At 43.3% G+C, this 17,264-nt stretch overlaps 2 protein-coding genes across 3 annotated transcripts; one reads left to right on the top strand and one right to left on the bottom strand.

The window, feature by feature from the left end:
- Positions 1–399: 399 nt before the first annotated feature.
- On the bottom strand, positions 400–3,527 carry casp9 (caspase 9, apoptosis-related cysteine peptidase). Its single transcript, XM_037105308.1, has 10 exons — positions 3,198–3,527; positions 2,894–3,104; positions 2,679–2,762; positions 2,539–2,597; positions 2,237–2,413; positions 2,059–2,148; positions 1,767–1,914; positions 1,489–1,677; positions 1,266–1,375; positions 400–1,165 (listed from the first exon to the last, which is right to left on the bottom strand). Exons 1-10 carry the CDS (start codon positions 3,327–3,329, stop codon positions 1,061–1,063), a joined length of 1,305 nt encoding a protein of 434 aa, XP_036961203.1. The 5' UTR covers positions 3,330–3,527; the 3' UTR covers positions 400–1,060.
- Positions 3,528–3,791: 264 nt separating this feature from the next.
- Positions 3,792–10,892, top strand: dnajc16 (DnaJ (Hsp40) homolog, subfamily C, member 16). Of its 2 annotated transcripts, none has more exons than XM_037105304.1 (15): positions 3,792–3,958; positions 4,356–4,540; positions 4,638–4,704; positions 4,815–5,139; positions 5,243–5,427; positions 5,579–5,683; positions 5,774–5,932; positions 6,047–6,177; positions 6,264–6,447; positions 7,392–7,571; positions 7,710–7,786; positions 7,898–7,978; positions 8,182–8,271; positions 8,359–8,529; positions 9,474–10,892. In XM_037105304.1, the coding sequence occupies exons 2-15, from the start codon at positions 4,365–4,367 to the stop codon at positions 9,919–9,921; spliced, it is 2,379 nt and encodes a 792-aa protein (XP_036961199.1). In that variant the 5' UTR covers positions 3,792–3,958; positions 4,356–4,364; the 3' UTR covers positions 9,922–10,892. The 2 variants fall into 2 exon arrangements, with proteins under 2 accessions (XP_036961199.1, XP_036961201.1); XM_037105306.1 differs by lacking the exon at positions 3,792–3,958 and adding an exon at positions 3,988–4,125.
- Positions 10,893–17,264: the final 6,372 nt, after the last annotated feature.

The raw sequence follows: 17,264 nt of genomic DNA, 5'->3' as shown, positions 1-17,264 counted from the left end.
CAAATGTCAATCTGAATCGAGCCACACTGGTGGCAGGTCTAGGATAGATATTGGATATGGATATGTCATTTAAACCACTTTTTTTAAAGTTATATTTTACTCGACATTTGAGCTATATTGAGGAACTGGTGAAAAAGGTAAAAAGGAACCACTTTCACTGTTCCCCAAATACCTAATAGGCTACCATGGCCTCCACTTCCACATGATAAATGTCATGGTGATGTTCCTGTCTCATGGTTTGTTTTAAACTGTTTCGATGGCTTGCAGCTTCTAAACATAAACCTGTGTTTGAAGGTGATTGACAAACAAACATTTCTAATTTCATGGAGACCTCTGCAAATATGAATTCAATCCAAAAGCTCGAGTCTTCCGTGACTCACAGACACCATCTACTGTCTGTTAAAGTACACTGCTGTTTTACTTGCATTTGTCATCAGCCTCACATACTGTAACTCAGCTGTAGCACACACACAGCAACACTAGCATGCTTATGTATAATAGCAACAACTAAAAAAAAAATAGCATTTGAAATGTGTTGTCTTACAGTGAAGTGTAAACAATTACACTGCTGATGGGTTGACATTAACGTCAGGGTGAAGATATGTTTAATAGCTGGGAGTCTCTGCTCGACTCCTATTGAGTCAATAAACAGTCTTCCTTTTTTTTTTTTTTTTTACAAAATCAGTATATTTAAAATACATGACATAACAATCAGCAAGGTAATTGACAATGATTATCTCTTCTGAAACACCAACAGATGCTATGTCTTGATAAGACAAAAATAATACATACAAAAAATAACCTGAACCACATTTTCACAACATGTTAATATTTTCATACCAAGATGACACCGCAACCAACATATTTCATTTAGAAAATACAGGACATGAAAAACAAATAAGACATGATCGTGTCTGTAAAAGTAGAACCAGAATTTAGCAAACACATACGCTTCACAAATCTGCTAAATCATAATCCTAAGCAATTACAGTCATGGCCAACAGCAATGGAATAGACTCGCTGAAAGTGAAACCAGGACTTATTCCGCTGAACTTCGCCGCTATGCTTGGGTTTGAAAGTAGAGAAGCTTGCGGAGGAAATTGAAGGAACCAGGCATCTGCTTGTAGAGCCCCTTCGCAGAGTTCTGGGAGACTTCGTGGTTGACCTGGAAACAAGCACAGGCAATAATCACATGTGTGCGTTTGAATTTAAAAGCTCTGAATGACGAAGGGCGCTCAAGAGAGCCACAGCTAGCGCAAGCTCACCATCATCAACATCGTGACCAAGTCATCCGTGGCAGCGTTCTCATCAAGAATGCGGTCTAGTGTCTCGACGTACCAGGAGCCTGACTGGGTGTCTCTCCAAGAAACATAACCTGCACTCACACAAGCAAAGTGGTATTACGAAGACATACAGGACGTTGAGCGTCTGAAAGACTGAGTTATCAGTCAGAATGAGCACAGATGTGTGAATGCACCACAGACACACCAGGGAAAGTGGAGTAGGACACCAGAATGTCGCTCGGGGTCGGGAGCGTGGCTCTGGCGTCCAGCTCGTCGGACGTGCTCAGAGAGTCGCTGCTGGATGACGTGGGAATGGCGTCCGTCTGATCATCTGCTCCACCGACGGATGGTTCAACCTCGTCCGGGGACACCTCAAAGCCTGTGTCTCTTTCACCTCAGGAACAAGCACAAAGACTTCTTTAAGTTTCCAATTGAGTATTTTCAAAGAAGTCATTCAACAGCACGTTTAGTAAGATTAGCTACCTCCTCCGCAAGCCTGGATGAAGAACAGTTTGGGTTTTCCCTGTAGAGACGGACAGTGCTGGCCGTTGAGGTAGTTTGTGATGTACTGGACCGGGACATGCTGTCCATCCACACCGTACACAGCGCCAGGGAAGCGGTTGTGGCTCACCTGTAGACAGAGATATGAGCTTTCATTAGGTCTCATAAGTCATCTGGACTCCAGACTCCAGTAGGTCAGAGATAAAGCTGTGATAGCATTTTATTACACATTGATATCATAACACAGCAGCAGTAACAATCAGCCGTGTCATACCTCAGTGCCGTGTGACAGCATGATGACCACACAGCAGTCATACTGTGAATGATCCTTCTTAGATAAGGCTGACAGCTCGTGTTTGATTTGCTGAAATGCAGAGAGGACTGTTAGCTTTCCAAGCAGGAGCTCAAAACGTTCGAATGTAGTATTCCTTTCTGAGAAGCGGGACTCTTACTCTTTGCTTCAGGTTCGTCTTGACGTCCACGATAAAGTTGAGCGCCTTGAATCTGCTCTCCAGCTTGTCACAGTCGATGTTGGACCCCCTGCGATTGCTGAGCTCGCTCTGGGGGTCAAACTCCACGTTGTTTATGATCAGGCAGTGTCCGCACGGGCTGGCGTCCATTTTATAGCTCTGACACGCAACATGGACAGAAAAAAGGAAGCAGAGAAGGTGATTTGATAGAGACAATCTGCATCGACGGCATCCTCTGCCATTCTGCTGCTGATCAAAATGCATGATAAATAAATGGTGCTCACCTGGATGCTGTCCCGACGAGTTCTGCCTTGGGGCCTTAGTCTGTACTCCCCCTCAGGTGCTGTGACATGAGCATCAATGTGTCAGGCATCACTGAACTTATCAGACTGTGACCAAAATGTAAAGTAACCTCATAGCTTACATGGAGTGGGAGTAGTACTGGGTCTGGGCATTGGATAGACAGGGACGTGGTCTTTTCTTTGCTTATCCACATCCATTGGAGAGGCTGTGACAGAGAACAAACAGCACATACGTGGGTACTACATGACAACCTTAAATCATTATTATCCAGATCCATGTTTAAGGATAGTTATGACTTTGTTATTCATTACATACACCACAGTGTGACACACTTACACACTGGGAGAGGCTGGAGAACAGGGCGAACAACCTGAGTGGGTGTAGCAGGCTGTAGCTGGACTGTTGGGGCTCCATTCCGCAGCAGCTCAGCCAGACTGTGCTGCTCTGTCTCCTGAAGGCACTGCAGAAACAATGGAAAGGCTCGACTCCCGCGGGTCTCCAAGTCCACGACTAACTTCCTGGCCTGTTCGCGCCTGGTCGCACAGCTCTGACAGGAGACACAGTAACAGGTGTGTAGCCACCTGACCAGTGTAATGTTGCGCAAACAGCAGGGAAGTCGACCTTAAACTCGAGGTCTTACCTTGATTTCATCGACCATGTCTTGGGTGAAAACGCCCTTTTCAATAAGGCCATCGTAGAGGGCTGATGGGTCCAAGTCTTTCACCAGGCTGCTCCTGTTGCGTTGGAGAATCTTCCTGTGTCTCTCCTCCATTCAGAACAAACGCCCCCGGTGAGCGAGACGGAAAATACCATAAAAACTGTGACTGTAACTAATTTTGTCACGATTTCAGAGTCAGTCTGTATCTCAAAAACGATTCAACACCCTTGTTAATGGGAACAGACACCTTGTTCCTCTACAAGTATCACAAGTTTCCTTTCCCTTTCTCTTGTTTATGCTCGGTTGCGTTCGCCATTTCCTTGTTTACATCACCGCTATCTGTGATTGGTCCATTGAGAGAGAGTACGGTGAGAGAAAAATAACCGGATGCGTTTGATTTGTGTTACCGCGTACCGCTGCCACGAGGCCGGCCTGCCTCTATACGTTCACACTAAATGTCGGGGCGCGACGAGGGTTTAACCGAACACATACAAATGAAGCCTTGTTTATCATCAAATACTCAATCTCCCAAAATGACTTTCGATGCTGGACACCTCCCCCTCTTCTCCGGCTTCGCAGCAGCAGGTTGTCAGCTCGTCCTGAGGGGAGGAACTGTGGGATGCTGATGAACACACCCTGCCCTTCCCGCTGTCTTTTCACATCAGCGTTAACCAACAACCTGAAGAGCATTAAAAGCTACATTCAGTATGTGGCGTAGCACCGGCTGAGCGCGTCTGCTTCAGGTGAATGGGAACCGTGGAGCTGTTGCGTTGAGACAGACAGCTAGCTGTTGTAGCAGCGTAACTAACCCTAATGTTAAAAACAAAAGATAATGCGTGAGCGTTTTTTATCCTCGATGTATAACGTTAATATCACAGCCTAGTGAAATGTCAGCAGGACCACAGTACTGGTATGTCTGTTGTTGTAGCTGACATGTCTAGCTCGTCTAGCTCCTGGAGTTAGCATGCTATAATGCCACCCTGTTTAGCTACCTGCTTGTCTTCATCATCATGAATCATTACAAGGCTAACGTCAGTGTGGAGGAAACGCTGTCAGCTAAAGGCTGTGTCATCGTTTCAGCTCTGAGCACTGCTCTGATGTGATGCTGTTGATGGTGATGGTTCTGCTAATGTGTCTCAGGTAGCTGTGATGGCAGCGTCAAAGATGTCTGTGCCACTGGCTGTGGTGGTGATCCTCCTGTCGGTGCTGCTGACAGGAGCAGCCCAAGCCGGGCCTGAGATAGATCCATACAAGATCTTAGGAGTGACCAGGAGTGCAAGCCAGGCTGAGATCAAGAAGGTCTACAAGCGTCTTGCAAAAGAATGGTACATATTTCTCATGACACTGATCTGTTTGTATTTTTATTATTACTATTTCTAATCATCATTCACATCTTAACTAATGTGCATCTTCTTCTCAAAGGCATCCGGACAAAAACAAAAATCCAGGAGCTGAGGACATGTTCATCAAGATCACCAAATCCTATGAGGCAAGTCATTTTGATTTATTTCAAGCTGTAAGCTGGAATGAAAGTCAGTAGTATGTGTGTATGTGAGGAAGATGTCCACCGTATTGACATTGGCTCTTTCTCAAATCTAGATCCTTTCCAATGAGGACAAACGGGCCAACTATGACCGTTACGGCCAGACAGACGACACCCAGCCGTATGGCGGCGGTCGCTACGGTCATCGCCATGACAGCTTTTACTTCGACGAGTCCTTCTTCAACTTTCCCTTCAACAGCAAGAACCACAGGGACTTTGCTGACAGCAAGTACATTCTACACTTCAACCAGTACGTCAACGACGTGGTGCCAGACAGCTACAAGAGACCGTACCTGATAAAGATCACCTCTGACTGGTGCTTCAGCTGCATCCACATCGAGCCTGTCTGGAAGGAGGTGGTGCAGGAGATGGAGACTCTAGGTGTGGGATGAACCTATAAATCGTAACATCTATGAAGTAGCACAGGACAGGACAAGTTGAATGCGCTGATGTGCTTATGTCTGTGGATATCCCATCCTTGCAGGTGTTGGGATAGGTGTGGTGGATGTCGGCTACGAGAGGAGGTTAGCCAATCACCTCGGAGCCCATCGCACCCCGTCGATACTTGGAGTCATCAACGGCAAAGTGACGTTTTTCCATTACGCCGTGGCAAAGGAGCACCTGAGGCAGTTTGTAGAAGACCTTCTTCCTCAGAGACTTGTGGAGCGGGTAAATATCTGCCTTTCCTCGGTAACAAAAAAAAAAAAAACACAGTTGCAGTCCATTAGAGGAAGGAAGACAAAAACATTCCTTTATATATGTCAGTTAAACATTTCCTATTTTCTCAGAATCAGAATTACTTTATTTGTCTCTATTTTAGGTCACTGACAAGAATGACCTGCAGTTCTTGAACAGCTGGCACGAGCTCAACAAGCCACACGTGCTTCTGTTTGACCAAGTGCCTGTAGTTCCTCTGTTATACAAAGTAAGCTCTCTCCTTGTTTTAATTTTATGTGAAAAGAACCGACACTAATTGCATTACTAATACGAGCATGTTAATGATTAACCTCCACAGCTGACAGCTTTTGCCTATAAGGACTACCTGCAGTTTGGCTATGTGGACCAGGGCCTTTCAGAGACCGCCAATCTGCAGAAGCAGTTCAATATCAACACTTACGCTCCGACCATGCTGGTCTTCAAAGAGAACACTGACAAGCCTGCTGACATTATACAGGTAAATCACAGCAGCAGCAGGGGAGAGAAGGTTATTACACTTTTCCTATACACTGATCTGTTTGCGCTTGTGTTCACTCTTGTTTTTCTGTGTGGTCATGTTTGTCTTCTGCAGGCCAAAGGAATGAAAAAGCAAATCATTGATGAGTTCATGTCAAACAACAAGTTTCTACTCGTGCCACGGCTGGTCAATCAGAAGCTCTTTGATGAGCTCTGTCCTGTCAAACAGTTCCACAGACGCAGGAAGTACGAGAATTTTTAGACGTCCGCTTGCACAGTTTGTGAATTAGTTTGGATGTGTTAAGTGACCGTCACATCTTTCCTCCCCTCAGATACTGCGTCCTGCTGATCACAGGTGATGAGGAGACCTTTTCTTTTGGGAACCAGGCGTTTCTCTCATTCGCCTCCACAAACGGCAAGGAGGTTGTTAGATTTGCCTACGTGTACCAGCGGTTACAGCAGCCTCTTTGTGACATCCTCATGCAGAACAAAGACAGCGCACAGTCACCAGCACAGGTGTGTTCATACACGTCCAACACATCATCTGCAGGTTCCGCTCTGAATCTATGGAGCATCGCAACTCCGTTTTAAGGGGAGACAATGAAAACTGTGTCCATAACCTGCCCTCTTCTATACTTATCTAGACTTATGGAAATACAATGTGCAAAATATACACAGAGTTGTCTATTATATCTCCTGCAGCAGTTGCATTTACATACAGCAAACATTACAGTTGTATTCCCATCTATATTCTGAAGCTTTTACTGAGGGGTTTGTTTATATATCAAGTATAGCCTGTTCTATGTCACGTTATATTCTTAAAACACATCGCCAAAATGAATTTTTATAACCAAATGTCCCCCTGTAACAAATTTTGACCCCAACATGTCAACAAAATGAAACAAGAATACTGAACTGGCTTTATCCAATGTCCAGATTCTGTTCTTGAAATGTGTGTAAATTAATGCTTTTGAAATTAGACAATGATTTGTGCATATTTAAACATAACATTTCATACGAATTGTAATACAGAAAATAATTATCTGTAATGTAAGTAATAAACTGGGAAAGACTAGGAAGACAAGGGAAGCTATTAGTAAAAAATGTCCCCAATCACAACCAAAAAAAGTTTTTGAATTTGTTGTTTATTTTATTTTATTGTAGTTTGTATTTATTATAGTTTGTTGAATTTTTTTTTGGCCTTTATATGGCTTTATTGACAGTAAAGCTGAACAGATGACCAGGAACAGGATGGGAGAGAGGGGTGACACGCAGCAAAGGGCCGGGACTCAAACCCGGATCTGCTGCAGCGAGGACAGAGCCTCTGTACATACTGAGCTGATACTGAACGACGCCCTGGTTTATTTCATTTTATTATCAAAGAAGTCTTGCTCCTGAGAAATTGTGTCAGACAATGTTGAACGTTCATTAATATCAGACTATTTTTCGTTTTTACTCAGGTGGTGATCCTGGAGAGGCGTAATGCTGCAGGCAAGGCCTTGTTCAAGCCCGTGAGCGCCTGGAACGGCAGCGAGGAGGACAAACAGCGTCTTCTGGAGGAGCTGGAGCGACTGCAGAGGGACCCGTCCATCCTCAATAATGACGCCATGCTGCCCGAGCTCAACAACGAGTTTGCCTCTGTATGTTCCCTTTCAGTAATGCAGGGTATCTGAGTAATGTTTGCCTGCCTGTGTAGCCAATATACCTATAACCAAGTACTGTTTGTTGATATCAACCGCCAGCCCTGCTACTAAATATTAACAACTGTCACTCTACAGATGTTTGTAATCAGATGGATCTATGCCTCTTACGATTACCTCTCTGAAGTCATTGACGATATTCTGCATAACAACTGGTAGGCAGAGATCTTTTACTCTTAACCTGTTCTAGGAGAACACACGATGACAACCCAGATGTAAGTACAGATGTGTTGTGTTACACTAAAGACATCTGTGGTAATTTGCAGGCGTGAGATGATGCCTCTTTTGTCCCTCATCTTCTCTGCCTTGTTCATCTTGTTTGGAACTGTGGTCATCCAGGCCTTCAGGTTGGTTGCTTTACCACACGCACATTTACCTCGACCGCCAAAATATGTAACTATAGCAACATCGCCATCCTCTGGGATTAGTGAGACACGGTGAAGAAAGCTAGAGAGGCTGCCCAAAGTAAATAAAGTAATAATGCTCTTGTTTTTTTCCCCTTCTATGCCTGCACATCCCCTTTGGGCAAAACATTTTGTGTGTTTTTCAGTGACTCAAGTGATGATAAACAGACTAAACCAAAGGCAAAAGATGGAACAAAAGCAGAAAATGGGTCACCAGGGTCCGGTGGTACTTCAAGGCAAGAATATATTTATTACATATTTTATGGAGTGCAGAATTTATCATCGTGTTTTCTAAGTTCTGATGTTTTGCTGTTGGTCTCTAGTCGGCCTCCCAAGAAGAATTTTGTGGAGGTGACTGAGCTGACGGACATCACTTACATGAGCAACCTGGTGAAGCTGAGGCCGGGACACATGAACATAGTGCTGGTTCTCACAGACGCCTCCAAGAACATCCTGCTCAGCAAGTTCGCCAAAGAGGTCTATTCCTTCACAGGGTAAACATTCACTTTTCCTCGTGTGGAGCAAGAACATTTTTGTTGCGTATTAAACGGGTCTTATTGTGCATTTGCTTATTTTCCGTCATATCTCCAGTAAGGTTTATACTGTTTTTTGTCGAATGTTCTAACTTTATGGAGCACTTACACATCATGCACGGATAACATGAGTTTAACAGGTTTTGCACAAACTTGTCAAGTCCGTGCCAACTCAGGTACGTGCTGATTTTAAAAGCACAGGAGGGTCAAAACAAATACCAAGATATTCTTAAATTCATAGAAAATTCATTAAAAATTCCAAACAAGTGCAAAATACAAGTATTTTGACTAGTGGTGTCAGACATTTTAACTGTACTGCATATAATGTTTCAGTTAATGGTTTTGTATATAATGGCCAAAGTTTAAAGTAATGACACGATAGTATGATACTATGAGTATTAGTTCTCTGCTCCAGAAAACAGCACGTCCACAAAGTACAGCGACTCATCCATCCACCCACTCAGTGTGTCTATTCATACTGAGGTGATTTAGAGCTGCTCTGACTCTGTTCTGGAACATGTTTTACGGAGAAAATATTTTCTGGTTTTGTCTCTGATGTCCTCTGAGGAGCAGAGTCAGCTAGCTAATAGGACCACTAGCTGTAGCTGCTCTCTGAGCTAACTAGTCGCATAACTTACTAACTAGAGTCATTTTTACATTTTATCCAATTGCGTTAGTGAGAGGCTAACATAAGTTTGTCCATCTAAAACTGAGTCCTGCTTTTGTCAGAGGATGAACTGAGGGGCCAGTATAGGATAATAAGGACTTCTTAAACTGTGAATCATGCAAAAGCTACTCAAGTGTGCCTGTATAAAAATATAGAACTGGAAATGTGCGTAATGGGCCGGCTTTTTCATCATGTTTATAGATACTTCCTCACGCTTGTTCTCTCATCTCTCTCCCAGGAGCATGACGCTGCATTTCTCCTTCCTGAACATTGACAAGCACAGCCAGTGGATGTACACTCTGCTGGAATACGCCCAGGACGCCACACAGATAGATGCAGACGACGACGATGGAGGAAACCGCAAGATGGACTACACCGGCTATGTGCTGGCGCTCAACGGCCACAAGAAGTACCTCTGTCTTTTCAAGCCGGTCTACACTGGGGAGGACCTTGACAGTAAGTCGTCCGAAGACGAAGGGAGCACTGCGGGGGGGAGGTCGAGGTCCAGTTCCCGCGAGGACCATCCACCACGCAAATCCAACCGATCCCGCAGCATATCCACCCTGCAGATCCACCACAAACTGGACCGCCTGGGGCTGTGGATGGAACGGCTCATGGAGGGGACTTTGCCTCGCTATTACATTCCTGCATGGCCCGGACTCGACAAGATCACCCCCAGTAAATAGATGGATGCGAGTTAGGACAGACTTAGTACTTATCTACTGTACCCTTGTGTTAGGCTAGAGCTGCCTTTCTTGCACTTGAAATAATAAATAGTTACTTTAAAGTCGGGTCAATAATATGACAAACTACTGTGGGACACGTCCTTTAGCGTACCCCCCTTACGGTCGTCGCATGCTGTTTTTCGATTTATTCAATCCAGGCAAACGCTGCTGCTGCTGCTACAGCCTTGTGAACAGAAAATAAAATCACTGTGGTCACCTGTACTCTCCTGCCTTCATGACCATCAGTCAAATCCACACACGCTGAAGGAGGCAGGACATCTACCTTTGTCTTCATCAATGAATACTGTGAATAGAGATGCATGTCCTTAACACTAAATGTCTTTTTTTTTTATGCATCTCAGGCCTTTTCGTTTATTTTTTTCCCGTGATAGATTTATCTCCTGAATGCTGGCTCGCTTGTGCAATATAGCCTACTGCTGTAATGACAATGCCTTGCACCCTGGACTCCACGGGGTTTTCTCCATGGTCTTCCTGATCATGTGATTGCATCAAAAGAAAAAAAATATCTGTTTTGTTACATGGGGGGTGTTGGGATTGTGATTTAATATGTTCTTCACTTAGGAGTCAAGAATTATTTAGCAGCCTTGGTCTATTTTACAACCTCAGTTAGCCAGTAGCTCTATGTAGCAGACATAACGATCGGGCCCCTCCATTTCATTTTCTGAATGTTTTCCAAATGGACACCACTGACTGATACATTATGTAGACATGAAAGTTAAAGTCAACAACTTACTGTGTGCTTGCTTGGTTTATGAACTTGTTCTGTCAAGTATGAAATTGTCTTTGATATGATTTTGATGGTACAGTGTGATGTAAATATTGTACATTATCATGTTATCTATTGGACCTGTATTTTACTAATGTATGTAACTAAAGATTTGGTGAATGTTTTACATGGATCTATCAAAAAATGCTGTTGTTCTTGTTTTATTTTCCTTTAACAAAAAAAGTGTTCCACTTGTCTTCAGTAGTTAATCTTCCGTCTTGTTGTAATAAAATGCTTTAGTTTGTAAATTACAACATGAGGTTGTAAAAAAAGAAAAGCAAAACAAGTGAAAACTAGTTTCAAACAGATTAATTTGATTCATGGTTTCAGACTCAGACAGTGAAGCTCCAACATTCACTGGAGGAAATATACAATTTTGCCCAGAGGAAACATTTTCTCCACTTGCACATTGTAGTGTCCTACAATGAAAATCCTTGTTCGCAGCATTACCGCGGTATGTTATTTCGTCTGTATCTTTTATCTGCTCGTGCGGCAAATCAAGGTCAGTTTTGTGACTGCTCGGAAGCTTTCGATCATATCCCATGATCTTCTTCAGCAGATGGAGTTTAGCTGGTTGAAAAAACAGTTGAAATTTCCAGAACACCTACAAGTAAGGGATAACGTACAGTGAGCAGCTAATTACGGCAAAATAAACCCCAACAGGTTGATGCATGAGGTCTACAGTCACCTCCTCCCTCTCTGTTCTTTAATCCAATTAATAATTGACTACTTGCAAAAAAAAGAATCAATAATTTGACATGAAATATCAATTTAGAAACATTTTTCTTGACTAAAAATGATTTCTCCAGAAGTCCTCCAGAATCAATCAGTACAACATACACGGCAGAGGTCTGCTATTCAGAAATATCACACAGTGAAAAGGTGTTATTGACCAATCAGAATCAAGTACTCACAAAAGCTGTGTAATAAGATAATTTTTCCAATTAAAGAAGCATCTGTTTTCCATTCTTTTCATTATTCCTTGATTTGATCTGTCCCTGCGCTGCCCTGCTCTGGATGAAATAACGCTACGCTGCCGTACTTGTGCCACACGATGGCACCATAGCCTCAGGAAGTGAGCTTGGGCTTCACAAGAAGTGTTTGAAGTTTCCCTTTGTTGCACTATTTGTGTTGTCGCCTATAGGTATGAGTTTTGCTCTGTTCACATTGGTCCCAACCCTGAAGTAGAGTAATTGAGTTCAGAAAGACATTAAAAAGTGATTAAAGAGTAATAAAGGTGTTAATTATGGAACATAGTGGAAAATGTGCCTGAAAAGCACCATCTCAGAAATGATGTTTAAGATATGTAGTGCTTTTGTGTAAGCCTTTATTTTACTGCAGGGAGTTTAGTTGAGGGCATTATGGGTCAAAGCCAACATCAGGCATCAAAATAAGGTTCTTCTGCATGAGGTCCAAGAGGTGCACATGGTAATTTTCTTTAATTACTTTTATATTATGTAGAATTCCGTTAATGTTCCTCACTACAAGGAAAATGGTGACACATTATCTGATTTCAGCACACTGCTGTTGTGCTGACGTTAGGGACTGCTTATCAGTGGACGCCAGCCCGAGAGACTTTAACAATGACTTAGAGAGAACTGAACTTTTAATGTCTATTTTTAGTTGTAGTTTTCATGACGTCTGCTGGAGAAACAGCGGGAGGCATTTGTAGCCTATGATTTGTTGCCATTATTTCACAGGGCCCGTGTAGCTGAGCATTGTGTGAAATAAACATACGCTGAACAAAACAGCAGTGCTTTTGTTTTTGCTGCCCATTCTCCGGCGAACACATAAGGCTTATTTCTGCACAGTGAAAGGCCGCTCCGTTTTATCACACAACACAAGCACTGAATGCTCATTTTACATTTAAAAAAAAGGTGCAATGCGTAACATTTTTGTCAACAATCCAAAGCTGACTAACATCATCACCTAATTCTGAGTAAAATTCTTGCAGAGATATCTGCTGAAGTCAGGATGCTAACCAGCCTGTCTTTGTCCGTCGCTCCTGTGCTCAACATCGACTCTTCCTCAGTTCTCCAAGGTCCCGGGTCTGGACTGCTAGCTGCACCTTTAACCAAGGTAACTAGCTAATGGCAGCTACATTCAGCAGCAGTTACTCTATTGACATGCTGCGCCTTATTTGTTTAGGGTATAAGTTCAACATGTGGCCAGTTGCACCTTTAAATTCATGCTCAGAGTAGATGCATATTTTGTGTGCTGCAGGGAAGCATCAGTCATAAGGGTGTGAGTTGTGGTGCACACAGCTACTTGCTCTTTTGCTTTCGTTGCACTCACTGACCCTGCTGTATTGACCCCTGGCCACTAATACAGTCTTTAAGGACTCCCTTGTGATGGTTTGGTAATCTGTCAGGGAAATGAGAAACGTGGACATGCGAGAGGTTGGGAAAGGTCAGAGAGGAGCGGAGGAAAATGCCTTCTCGCTATTGATGTTGGATGTGTTTTGCTTATTGCTTCGCCTGTGCTGTGTGTTGCTGTGAGGCGTTTGTGTTATTGACAGTGTTCACGGGGCTTTGTGAAAGGAAGGCCACTCCCTTCCTGTCGGAGTAGATTTGGCACTTACCAAATTTCTTGGCAAACGTTGAGCAGTGTGTGTGCGTGTGTGTGTGTGAGAGAGAGATAGTGGCTGTGTATGCATGTGTGTGTTGTGTGAAGAGCTCAAGTTCCTGTCTGTTTATTACTGGAGCCTCATTGACTGTATCCCGTGTTTGTACCTGTGTTCCGTTGTGTGCGTTGTTGGGTGGGGGATCAAATATATTTTATGTTGATTAGTGGTATGAATAGTTTGACTGACAGGTTGATACGCTGCTCACTTCTTTAGTTCTGCATTTGCAGCAACACATGATGCATTTAAACAACAAAATACTATCAAATAGGAACTTTTGAATTAGATATATAGTAAATGTAATATGATATAGTAAGTGCAGCTTGTCTGTCACTGGTGCCCTTACCTCTAGAGCCAGGAGCCAGGAAGGTGAGAAATAACACTGCAATGAATGATTTATTAGAAAAGTCAGAGCAGTTCCTCTCAGGTGAAGAGTCACACAGCTGTTCGATATTCGGTATTGTAAAAATATCCTTCCATCGATTGCTTTCACCTCATTTCCATTCTTTTAAACCAGCCTGCTCGTATCTGTCCGTCTGGCCCCCTGTGATTGGCTGGTGTGATTCTATAGTTTTCATATTGTCGTCAAATCCCATGTAAAACTACCAGTGTTAGTCTGTCTCAATAACTTTTAGACTTCTTTACACTGTTTGTGGCTCCATGTCTTTGCAACAACCACAAAAGAAAATTGAACAAAGTCAGTTTCATTTTAAAAAGGACAATGAGTTGACTTAAACAAGTGGGCACAGCACCTTTCTGTCAGCATTACTCAGAGGAGGAAATGTTGTTTCGGATGATTTCTAGCCACTGATTAATGCACGTTTGGTGCTTTAGTATAGCTGCAGGATGGTCTATGTGGGATTGATTCAGAGTAAATTAGAGTGTTTATGGTAATGAAGGAACATGTCACCCAGTGATGTGACCTGTCACTTCATTGATGTGTTTTTAATTGTCTTTGGACAACAGTGGAGCTCCAGGGAACAAAGGAATCAGATATATCTGGATTTGACAGCACAGACAATACTCGTAAGGATCAATTAATTGTTGTTTTTTTTCAGTGGGATTTGTTGGTGAGAATAATACAGAAGTCCCCCGACCTTTTTCCCCTCATGAAACCAGCACAATGCATCTTTTCAGCGACAGGTTCGAAACATATCTGACGAAGGATCTTCTGACATTGGGTTGGACTTAAGATAATTCCTAACAGCAACTCAAACCTCTCTGACAAAAAGGCCCGTGCTTCACTCCTTTGATGGATATCTGTTACTTTTTGTCTTTATGCAAGGCCCCCCTCATCTCACACTGCATCAGCCCACTCCCTCGTAAATGGAGAGATACAGTCCTGAGTGGCAGCTTAGACATAAGACTTCCTCAAGCTTCCTCAAATACTGACCTATTTTTGCTAGGCTTAGACTACACACACACACACACACACACACACACACACACACACACACACACACACACACACACACACACACACACACACACAGATCTATATCTTAAACCTCGGTGCCTCCTGATTCTGCAGTTAGCATGACATCCTGTGCTCCAGGACTTCAGTTAAATCCATTCATTATCCCAGCTGGGGGATTTGAATCTTCAAGCAGGGTTAGGTTCTGCAGGCAGAAGTTCGGAAAAGATAAAAGTAGGTAAAAGTTACGACAAAGTTAGAGGTACGTTTGCATAATGTTCCGGCTCCTGTAATCCCACATCCTGAGCTGGCTGAATTAACAGGGAGTCAAACAGCCCCGGAGCTAAACCTACACCTTGCTTTGACTCCCACAGTGGGATTTGAGCTCAGTTACATTAACAACAGAGGGAAATCCATGAGATTAACGGAAACTGTAAATTGAGGACCAAGTAAATCTATACCTGTTGAATATTAATGTGCCCTGCAGTTGGATGAGTAGACACTAGCAACGCAGTTGGGAATTGGACATTCATTTGTTGATCTTCAGCTGACAACACTGACATGAGAAGAAAAGAAAAAATCATTGATGGATCAAATTGAATTTAAAGGCTTTACATTGGAGTTCACAGTATGACCATCGGAACATAACAAGCAGGATGCACTCAAATTGAATATAAAACAATACGACATCAACACACAGTATGCATTTTTCCTTCAAGGATGCTATAAACTTAATTAATTAATACTCAACTTTGAGAAACAGATTTGAGGTAAACTACCGGTCGTCTTCAAAGTAGCCAGCATTACCACTTCCTCCTCTGATGTGTTAGTTCAGTCAAAACAGGAAGTGGTTTCTTTGTTTTCAAATGTTGCTATGGTGAGGTCACTTCCTGTCTGTCCAGAGGGCCTGCCGCCATCCTTCTCTAGCTTGTTTTTATCCCAGTAAGTAGGACATGCTGAGGCAGGAGGAGAAACAGTGCAGAGAAAGTGGCAAACCAAAGCACTTGGCTGAAGCAGTGAACAGAGGAGGCAGTAGATAAAAGATGACAGCAGACGAGCGTATCAAGAAGACATACTGAAGACAAACTGAGGAAGAGAGAATGACACAGATTTAAGCGTTGCAAGTGAAGGAGGGGAACAGGAAGAGCTTTAATAAAGTGAGACACCAGACGTGGTGAGAAACCAAGTTGTTTTAGGAAGGAAGAAGAACCCACAGAGACTTGATGTGCGTCTCTCTATCTAAAGCCCCCAGACTATCAGCTGCACATATACACTCAGGACCACTGTGTTGGTGCAGGGGGGTAAAAAAAAAAAAGAGCAAAGTTGGTCCAAGCTTCAGCTTATTCTGTAGTGTAGTCCAAAATAGTTCCTTGGTTAACACAGTACTATTTTCTAACACAGCTGATGAGTTGGACGTCAGAGCATGGATGTTATCGCCCAGGCCAAAAAAAGAAATGGGGCGCTGATGGCGTCACCAGCATTTGTCGGAAAAGTTGAGAGATTTTCAATTTGAGGCGCTCGCAGCGGCCAAACAAAGAAGGCTGAGCGCTCTGAAAAATGATGTTGGGTGCTGCAACTTTTCTGTGGCGGCCGCCTGTTCCCACAGGTGCTCGCTCCTCATTGGGAACAATTGGAAAAAGAATCCGGTGCCCAGAAAATGGTTAAATGTGCCTTCTGTCTAATGGCCAGAAGGGGGGGGGGGGGGTGTCTCTACTGGTTTCAAAGATGAGTCCATTATAAGCTTATGAGAAAATGAGCCCATTTCTTACCCAGGCAAACATTTTGCTAATGAGCTCATGTTCTCAATTCTTTGTTTCAAGTCTTCTTCAACACAGCGTGTCACATTTAAAGTAAAATACAGGATAAAGCAGGGTACCCTTCAAAGTCTAGGCTACCCTGGGATCACGACCATGACCTGAGCTCAGACAGTGCACAGGTACTTGCAGAGGTGGTTTCACTGCTGTGACTGCACAGTTGATCTGCAGACTGCTCTATAATTACTCAGACAGAAGAGCCAGAAAAAAACAAACAAAAAAACAAGATGGCATCAATGATAATGCCACGCTCGAGGCTTCAAACACATGTCAGTGACTCTGTCCACTATTTATCAGACAGACTACGGCTGGATGGATCGCCACCACCTGAGTTTTCCTCTCATGGTTTTTTTAGTTAAAAGCCACGAAACTTGGTGATGAACTACATTACTAATGACATCTACATTAACGCAAGTGTTAGCGCGCTTTGCTCAGATGGTTATCGTAACACTTTTGCTTAACATGATCGTGATAACATTGTCATCATGCTGGCACTGCTGGAGACTCTTGTTAATATCCTGCTACGGAGCGCCCTCTCTTCTGTTCTTCTGTTTCTTTGTGCGTCTATCCTCCAGTGTATCCGCCGGCAGGTTGAGATACCATCATCCTTCACTTTCCCTCTGTATTTGTTGTACAAACAGCAGAGACAGCCAGAGGTTTCATACA

The sequence above is a fragment of the Acanthopagrus latus genome, chromosome 7 (genome assembly GCF_904848185.1).
Source record: "Acanthopagrus latus isolate v.2019 chromosome 7, fAcaLat1.1, whole genome shotgun sequence".
NCBI lineage: Eukaryota > Metazoa > Chordata > Actinopteri > Spariformes > Sparidae > Acanthopagrus > Acanthopagrus latus.
The sequence above is the reverse complement of the archived record's forward strand: the minus strand, read 5'-3'. Positions and strand labels throughout refer to the sequence as shown.